Consider the following 9,612-nt stretch of genomic DNA (forward strand, 5'->3'; position numbering starts at 1 on the left):
AGATGTGGATTCCTACACCCTTGAATTCCACAAACTGTCATCAAGGTGTCGACTTCAGGAGACAGACTAGCAACGGGTGATGCAATATATCAGTGGGTTAAGTACTGAGATTCGACTTGAGTTGGCTAACACTGATTTCAGGTCTGTTGATGTGGCAGCAGCTCATGCGAAGACAGCTGAAGAGAAGTCCATTTATTAGAAGGGTATGCTCAAGACTTCTTCAGTTTATAGACCTCCCCCACGTATGGAGGAAAAGAAGCCTGAAGCTCGCAGAGTTGAAGAAAAAAGGTCAGAGTTCAACAAGGATAGTCTTGGGGTGAAGAATATTATATGCCATAGTTGTGGCGAGAAGGGTCACTATTCCAACAAGTGTCCCAACAGGACTCGTTCTGTGAACGTAGCAGAGAAGTAGCCGACAGAGAAGAGTGAAGATGAATCTCATTTATATCCTTATCCTCTCGAGGACGATGATATTGTCGATTGTGAAGATGAGAATGTAGAAGCTCATTCAGCTAGCCTTTCATCTTTTTCGAATAGACTAGTTGGGGGGGGGGTGTGGTGGATTGCTTCTATGAATTGGGGAAGGGTAGAATGGATCTTTCTCACACACCAACTCTAATCCCTCCTTGGTATTCGACGAAATGCCACAGTGAAAATTCATGTATGAAGCAAAAGGTGGATCGTTAAACCTTGACCCAACCATGGCAGCTCGTCCACCTCCTCTGAATTGCATTATTATTAATGGGATAAGACCCTGCATTATCTTTTTGTCTCAAAGAGTTCTTTCTGCCTTTCTCAGATGCTGCTTTTGCTTCTTCTTCTTCTTCCACTTTTGCTGGTAAGCACATCAGCAGCTACCCATTCGTTAGTACCTTCTTGCCTGCAAGCCCAAGATCAACCAGTTCACATCCCCAATCAATCATAGTTCAAGCACAACCCACCTGGATTCCTGGACTCGACCCACCTCCTCACCTCGATGGAACGTACACATTCTCTTCTCTCTCTTTAGATTATAACAATCGTAGATTGTGTTGCCTTGGTTAATGAACGACCTGTTATGGAGATATCCCCATTTGTTTAGCTCTGGGGAATTCATCGAATTTCCACTTAGCCCATTTCATTCTTTTGGGTTGGGTAAGAAGGAGGTGAACGGTTTTTTCAATCTCTTCTTTTGTGGTCTAGCTAGAGATTATGGTTTCGATCCTCTCGGGCTCGGAGAGGATCTGGAAAGTTTGAAATGGCATGTGCAAGTAAAGATGGTGCATGATCGTATCGCAATGGCTGGAGTTGCCAGAATTTTTTTTTTTTGATATGGGAAGTTTGATAGTGCCCACATAATGTTTGAATGAATGTCAAAATGAAATATTGACTTGGTATCCCATGATGTACGGAAGAAGTTTCAGTTTTTAGAACATATTCAATAAATAGGAATTACCAAACCTAATTCAAATTATATAATCTATTATACAATTAGTAACCAAATGATTATTATTTGTGGTCCATAATTTATTGTTACAAATGATTTTTCACAAATAGGTAATAAATACAAATATAAATTATGCCAAAGAGAGGCCAAGTTAGATTCCTATTTAGGGTTATATTCTTACACACATTTATAATGTTTATTACTTCCCAACAAAACTCGGTTTTATATCACAAAGTGTTGTAGAAAACCCAAAAAGGATAATCAGTGCCTTTCATGGGGCTAAAGTTAGACCTTTTTGGATAGCAGTGGCTCACCAAATGGGGCAACTGGTGTAAGAAGGGAAGTGTCTTTCCACCCCCACCCCCCAAAAAAAATAAAATAAATATATATATATATAGTTGGCTAACTTATCCAGTCCTTTTTAGTGCTTGAACAGGAAATGTCTTTCTATTTATGAATCTTCGTTTGAATTTGTATTCTGAGCTCTAGGGTTGCTACCATTCATATGGATGGGGCCATAGAATCCTGATCTTCTTCCTTCTGTCCTCTTTGTTTTGTGTGTGCGCAATATCAATACTCTTCTTCTTTCATGGATGTTGAGAGTTGCAAAGCAGGCCGCTGTTGGTCACATATTTTCATAGATCTCATTAAGGAACAAGATACAAGTTATTAGCATAGAAAATAGAGATAGCTTTAGGAAATATAGTATAGAATTTCTGAAAAGACTCAGAAAAAATCAAGGAAGTTTAAGAATAGGTATGCTAATTATAATCAGTAACAGCTGGAAGTCCTAAAATGTTATGCTTTATTTTTTTCTTGCTTTCTGGTTACCCAAACAATTGTATTCTAATACCGTCCCTGTATACTATCAGAAATCAACTTGAAGGCTCCTTCATCATTGTGTTTCTGAACTTATTCATGAGTGTAGAATGCCCCTTAAGGGGCATTACTTTTAAAACTTTTGGCTCATGGACTGCTTGCTTGTCGACATGTTGATCTTTTATACATTTAGATATTATGAGCCGCAATTTGTATGTTAATTTTCTTCCAACCATTATGAAATTCTACTTTATTTTTATGTGTCCAAGTGGCTGTTTCAAGTAATTGACAAGATGAGCTTCTCTTTAGACTAACAAGAGTGATGAAAGATTCTATAGCAAGCTAAATGCCCCCCTTTCTGAGATTCATTTAATTTGGTCAAACAGATGCAATCAGTCAAAGGCGTTCTTTTTCAGTTAACAGGTCTTATCATTCGCGGAATTTGGACCACATGTCTCTTAGTTCTTCAAAAATAAGAATAAAATATTCATCAACAATGAAGTGCTGTTTTTCAATTCTTTATTACTTGAAACAAAAATGAAGTTCTTTCAGTATTTATTTATACCTCTCAAGGGTTGATATTTTGGATGTTTTTAACTCATTTGTAGCTGCATTTTCTGTTAATTATGGATGTGTACCCTGAGCTGTGTAATTGGTTTTGCTTTCAGGATTTTTTCACAAATCAAGGACCAGAAGAACATGGGTTTCAAGGGGTTGATCAGTGCAAAGGTGATGCATCAGGGGTGCATAATGCATCAATAAATAACTTGGAAGTGACAACTCTCCTGAACTATCATCAGTTTTATTCGCATCAAGAGTTTGACCCTAATCCTTTCCTTGGATTTAATGGTACTGATCAGTGTGGAGAGGATGATATTTCCCAATCTGGCATTCTTCCGAGTATCTGCCCTCCACCTTCTGCCTTCTTAGGACCAAAATGTGCACTCTGGGATTGCCCCAGACCTGCTCAGGGGTCAGATTGGTGTCAAGACTACTGCAGCAGCTTTCATGAAACCCTTGCATTGAATGAGGGTCCTCCAGGTATGACTCCAGTTCTGCGACCAAATGGTATTGATCTAAAGGATGGTCCCCTTTTCGCCGCTCTTACCGCGAAAACACAAGGAAAGAATGTGGGTATTCCAGAGTGTGAGGGTGCTGCAACTACGAAGTCTCCATGGAATGCTACTGGTAAGCTTTTGTTGCGCCCTTATAGTATTCTTGTTCATGTACAATTATTTACTCATCATTATCTTGTGTCTCTGATTGGCATGATGTTGAACTGCTGAGTGAGGACATAAGAGAGGGAATTTGGGTGTACCTAATCACTCTTTTATAATGCAGAGCTATTTGACCTTTTCGTGCTCAAGGATGAAACAATTAGGGAGTGGCTCTTTTTTGATAAACCTCGAAGAGCATTTGAGAGTGGTAACAGAAAGCAGAGGTCATTGCCTGATTACAGTGGACGTGGTTGGCATGAGTCAAGGAAGCAGGTGATGAAGGAACATGGGGGTCTTAAGAGGTCTTACTACATGGACCCACAACCACTGAACTATTTTGAGTGGCACCTGTATGAATACGAGATCAACAACTGTGATGCCTGTGCATTGTATAGGTTAGAACTCAAGCTTGTTGATGGAAAAAAAATCCCCAAAGGAAAAGTAACAACTGATTCACTTGCCGATCTGCAGAAGCAGATGGGAAGGCTGACTGCTGAGTTCCCTGTGGATAATAAACGTTCTGTTAAAGGTAGGGGGAAAGATAATTTGAAGAGTGGTGTTGGGAATGTCTATTCTGCTCCAGACCAGATTGCTCCTACAAATGATACTTTTGGTTATGGCGTGAATGCTCCATATGGTTATCTTGTTGAGAATTTGAGCGACTACTATGGTACATAATGGAGGAAAGTTTGTTGCATGTGGAAGCAAAAAGCTTTGTGAAAGTAAGATTTTAATATCGTCCTTTTCACTGTAGATGGTGGAATTGTCAGTCTTCAGTTTCTGGTCTTGAATAATATTCAGCCTGCCACAATTTTTTGTCACATGGCTATACTGTGTATAGTTTGTTATACTCTGGGAGCGGTATGTTAGTTACTTGGATGCTGTAGCATCCTCTGATCGCTGAGAGATGGTTAACTTACAGCAGAACTGGTTGTATTTAGGTTGTGCATTTTGCTAACTATGGTCTGAGGATGAATGCTGCTTTGATGGAAGAATAGTCTCTGGACCTGTGTGGGATGAAGATGCAAATACAGCTTTAGTTCTATCATTGAATTGCATGGGTTTAGCAACTATCATGTCCATATGTAGTTTTTGGCACTGCTTCAGAAGGTCTTAGCTGAAGATTTTAGTGGTCTTGGTTATAATTTATAAACTTATAACTTCAACTGACAGCTTATTCAGCTCGTAGTACATTTGTTAAATTGCTTTCTTTGGCTCATTATTGTTCAAAACTATGGTCTCTGTCCTTTGCTGTATTATTGCTCCACAATGGTCTATGTAAGGTGGGAACTGGGAAAGGTTCTGCTTTACTTATGGAATCTGGTCCGTATGCTCTGAATTTTGTTCTCAATTCCTTCTTGTATTCATTGTTTTAAAAGATACTGTGGATTCTAATGTATATCATATGTTCGCAGCTTATTCGACCCTCACATGTATAAAACCTGCTTTCTTAACTAGCTGTCACAGAATGATCCATCTTCAAAAGGCACGCACTGCTGCTCCACCCTTTTGCCGATTTCATTTTCAAGGTGAGGAGATGGCGAAGGTGTTTGCCCTTACAATTAAAAAAGTAATATACTAAGGTAAAAGAGGCATCTGAATTTTTGTTAGGAAAAAAAAAAGAAAAGGAAAACGGATTGTATAGGATTACAGTGTTAAAAAAAAAAATGATAAAAGGAAAACAGAAAAAGGTGAAAACTGAAAGTGGATGATACGGGTTTTAAAAGTGTAGAAAGCAGTATATTCATATAAATTGAGGAACTATTACATGAATACTTATATCTATTATTCAAAACAACTATAACATTCGACGCCCATTATTAGTTTCAAGACATTCATCCAACATCAAATTCTAAATTCATACACTATAACAAACAAAAAAATGTTCGAAGTTCTTGAGCAATGTGGCTTAGATATAATATTGTTTATTGTTGTTAACATGGTCAATACACTTCCGAAGTGATGCATCTTCACTTGGAGTTGGAAGTTATCACTTTAGAAACATTTTTCAACAGATACATCAGTTTATAGCTCAATTTTGAAGTCTGTGCAATGGACTTGAATTGAAGGTAATATCATGAGAAATGTAGCTTTGCGAGTGAACTTCATGTTGGCAAAAGAATCATGTCAATTAAAGTTTGGAAGAGCAATATAATCAATTAAGGTGGGGGTGTGGGAGGGCACTATTTTGGGTAGTTTTGCAACCTAAACTTTGTCCTAAACTTATTGTGTGTGATTTAGTTAAAGAAAAGATTGTGTTAATAATTTTGTTAACTGAAACTCAAATTTGAGTAATGTTGTAATATTTCCCATTTTTTCTTCCTCCACCAGTTCTTTCTGCTATCCAACTCAAACCTTTGCAGAATTAGGTTTCTACAATCTCTTTTATATGTGATGCAGATGTTTGGGTAAGCTTGGCTTCTTTGTACTGGTTGTCTTGATTGGAAGTTAGAAAATATATTATGGATCATGTTTGATGACTAGTTTCATATAGATGTTACAGGTTCAGTGTTACTTTATGGAACATATCTATTATTTGTGCCCTAAAGTGGCAAGAGCCAATCGATTGTGTTTGGCCAACCGTATCTAATTTGAGCATCTCCCATGGGTAGGTTACTAAGTGCGACAAGTGGACTGCATTCTGTTTTAGTGAGACAAAGTGATTAATTTGTAGAAATTTCAATGATGATCCAAGTAATCCTATTTGCCTTTGGATAAATATTATCTGTGTGGTAAGGCCGGTTCAAGGCTCTGATTATCCTCATCAATATGATTTTAATGTGCACATGATTTGTTGGTTTGCTTTGGTTTGCTTCTGTCCTCGTTTCTCTACTTTCTCTTGGGTTTTGTTTGATTGCAACGGAAATATCGAATGTCTTCGAAAATATAAACATCATTGGTCATAAATGTTTGATCTTTATTTATAAATGGTCGAATTTATCCGTACGCAAGATGTCATCTCAAGTCTCAACATCGATTGATGGCCTCAATCAAAGGATTCTCCCTTTAAAGTGGTTGAAGGAAAAACTGGTCCAATAAATATTTTTCTTAGAAACAAAGTAATACAATGGAAGTCATTTTTTGGTGTTTGGTTATAAAAAAATAAAAATAACATTGTAAATTTATTTTATTTTATTATTTTTTTTTTTAAATTTGGGTAAGATAAAGTAATTTTTTCTCTTGTATTTGAAACTACATAAACCAACAAGAATTTAGTTAAAGATCAAAATTACAAAAAACCTAGGTAAATATAATAGTTGACCAACAAATCAAGGATTTAGTTAACGATATCAGGCAAGGTACTAATATGGATCGACCGTATTGGGCCAAATCGGATGTTTTTGCCCCTTAGATTTCAATTTGAAATATGATTTGAGAAATTGATGCTTCGGCTAGGGTTTTGTGACCAATGGTTAAGTTTAGTCATGGGGAATTAGCAAGGAGATATGCTTTCTCCTTCCTTTTTCATTGCTTGAAAACGATACAAGCAGAACAGAAGGATTTATTCAGGGTGTTCGTGTTCATAATTGTACTGATATGATAACCCATTTATTATTCACCAATGACATATTATTATTTTTTTGAAGTTCATAAGTCGGAATTATTTGCTTTCAATTATAATCAATAGAGTCAAGTGCAAACTCTCAACCTGAAAATCTAAGCTACTTAGCTTTGTAGGCCGGGCTGCTCTAATCCAATCCACCCTGGCTTCAATCCCTTGTTATACCATGTCATCTGTCCTTTTTCCCAAAGGTGTATGGACAGAATTGGATACAATCTATTCCAAATTCTGGTATGGAGAGAACCAGGAAAACAAAAAACTACATTTGATTGGTTGGCATAAGCTGTGCAAACCAAAACTCTTGGGGGGTCTAGGGTTTCGTTCCTCAGAGATTCAGAACAAATCTTTGATTCTAAAACTCAGTTGGAAACTGATTAATGAACCAGACACCCTTTGGGCAAGAATTTTGGTTGCAAAGTATTTTCCTAACAGATTCATTTTTCACCCATCAACCAACCATCAGGAAAAAGGGTACTTGGTCTTGGAATAGCATTGCAGCTCTCTTACCAATCCTTTCAGAATGTGTTACTCATTGTGTTGATAACGAACAAACAACAGATATTGAATGGGATACATGGATTCCAACGCTCTCAAAATCCCTCCATGCAACCAATAGTCCAATCCCCCCAAACTTGCACAACAGAAAGGTAAAAGCTCTTCTAACTAAGAATTCTTGGAATATTGAACAATTGTCATCTTTTCTTCCTCAGCATTATGTTTCATCTATTTTGACAATACCAATTACAAACAGGCATGACCATTGGAGATACAAATTTTCATCAATAGGGAAACTAACCACCAAGTTAGCTGCCTGTTTTCTAAATAGTGTTAATACTAATGACATTAGATTGTCCAACAGGTGTATTTGCTTGTCACTTTGCTCACACTGGTGGTGTTTCTTTTGGAAAACAAAAATACACCCAAAATTTAAGATTTTCTTCTGGCGAGTAATCCACGAAGGACTGCCAACAATGGATGTTCTAGGGAAATGGATTCCAATGGAGCAGACTTGTGCCTTATGCAACTCTAAACCTGAAACTGTTTGGCACATCTTCCTATCATGAGAATTTACTAAACTTGTATGGACGGCGTGCCCATTGGGCCTTAATATTGTAGCTCTCAGATCATCATCTTTTCAGCAAATAATTATGTATTTTTTTCATACAATTTCTAAACAGGATTTGAACCATTTCTTTTCTACATTTTGCACAATCTGTTATTTCTTATGGACCAGAGAAATAAGGTTCAGTATCAAAAGGAGGCTCCTAAGCCACACAGAATCCTTGAGCCTGCCCTGAATTGGGCAACTTTTACTATGGAGTAGAAATATGAAAATGGAAGAAACCCAAGTGGGTCGATTATCCCAGCCACATCAACCCAGATTTGTTATAGCCCGAGCCCCATGGAGAACTACAATATAATAAATCCTATCTTAGTTTGTGTTGTTATTACAAATCGAAGTTCCAAAGTAACAGGTTGGCAGTAACCTGCAAACTACAACCCAAATCAGATCTGGTTTTGTATTTTGTAGCAATAGCTACAAAAAGGATGGAAAACATCCACAATGTAAATACAAACAGGCCTAGTAACTGTATTTTTGGTACCTATTAATATGAAAGCTTTTTCAGTTTCCTATATAAAAAAAAATGATACTCTTTATATTTATTTTTGGTTTTCTCATATTAGGAAAATCATGTATGGAGCTAGATTGAATAATATCTGGATTACTTACCCAATCAGTCTCAATAATGACATCAAAGAGGGTTATGTAAAAGTTGAAAGGATTGAAGACTAACCTTTTATCTCATGCGGGAAAGGGGGTCTTGCTCAAGTCAATTACTTTCTTGATGTCAAACTATGCATGTTCCCATTTTAAGCTACCTGCATCGCATCACTTATAACTTTATAGACCTGCGTCAAACTTTTCTTGGGGGAGTCTAATAGAAAATCGAAACTCCATTAGATCTTAATTGGGGTGCAACCATGCAGGGGCCATGTTCTCTCCCACAGAATCCGTTTATTCTTTTTCTTTTGTTTAAAGAAGTTTAACAGCTTAACTGAATTCGTGACAAAGAAATTATTATCTATGATTGATGTGACAATTTGACCCATTTTCAATCCGTGGACTAAAAATCAATATTTGCATCCATGCGCCCTTCTTTATCTTCTAAATAAACTTTTTTTTACAGGTTCTTCTAAATAAACTTATTACACTAAGAATTGAAAGGAGAGTAGGTAGAAAATATGGCTATCAAACACCAAACCGAAATCATTTACCGAAATCAAGCTGAATACATTTAGGTGCTAAGCAATCAAACGGGATTTTGCGAATTTGCATCCACATGGAGACAAACTCCAGTTCTTTGTTGCATCTCTGTGTCCAGTTCAAACAACCCTTGCTGGATTCGATTCATTTCAGCTTCAGAAGAGAACACAACATAGAAAAACCCCGTTCAAAGCAGCAAATGAAGTCAGCCCCTTAAAAGGACCACAGCAATACCAGAAAATCGCACATACTCCCTACAAAAACGCTTCTATTTTCAACTCGTTTTTATCCACTGCAATTTTGATTTCACCTTATCAAAATG

At 37.1% G+C, this 9,612-nt stretch overlaps 1 protein-coding gene across 1 annotated transcript; it reads left to right on the top strand.

Moving 5' to 3' along the window:
• The first annotated feature begins 2,856 nt into the window (after positions 1-2,856).
• LOC122090622 (transcription factor VOZ1-like) lies at positions 2,857-4,884 on the top strand. The gene is made up of 2 exons (XM_042660260.1): positions 2,857-3,433; positions 3,587-4,884. The coding sequence occupies exons 1-2, from the start codon at positions 2,872-2,874 to the stop codon at positions 4,138-4,140; spliced, it is 1,116 nt and encodes a 371-aa protein (XP_042516194.1). The 5' UTR covers positions 2,857-2,871; the 3' UTR covers positions 4,141-4,884.
• The last annotated feature ends 4,728 nt before the right edge of the window (positions 4,885-9,612 follow it).

The sequence above is a fragment of the Macadamia integrifolia genome, chromosome 10 (genome assembly GCF_013358625.1).
Source record: "Macadamia integrifolia cultivar HAES 741 chromosome 10, SCU_Mint_v3, whole genome shotgun sequence".
Lineage (NCBI taxonomy): Eukaryota > Viridiplantae > Streptophyta > Magnoliopsida > Proteales > Proteaceae > Macadamia > Macadamia integrifolia.

Coding starts and splice junctions, on each gene's coding strand:
- LOC122090622 (XM_042660260.1), top strand. CDS start 2,872: ATGGATGTGTACCCTGAGCTGTGTAATTGGTTTTGCTTTCAGGATTTT. Junction 3,434..3,586: donor GTCTCCATGGAATGCTACTG/GTAAGCTTTTGT, acceptor TTTATAATGCAG/AGCTATTTGACCTTTTCGTG.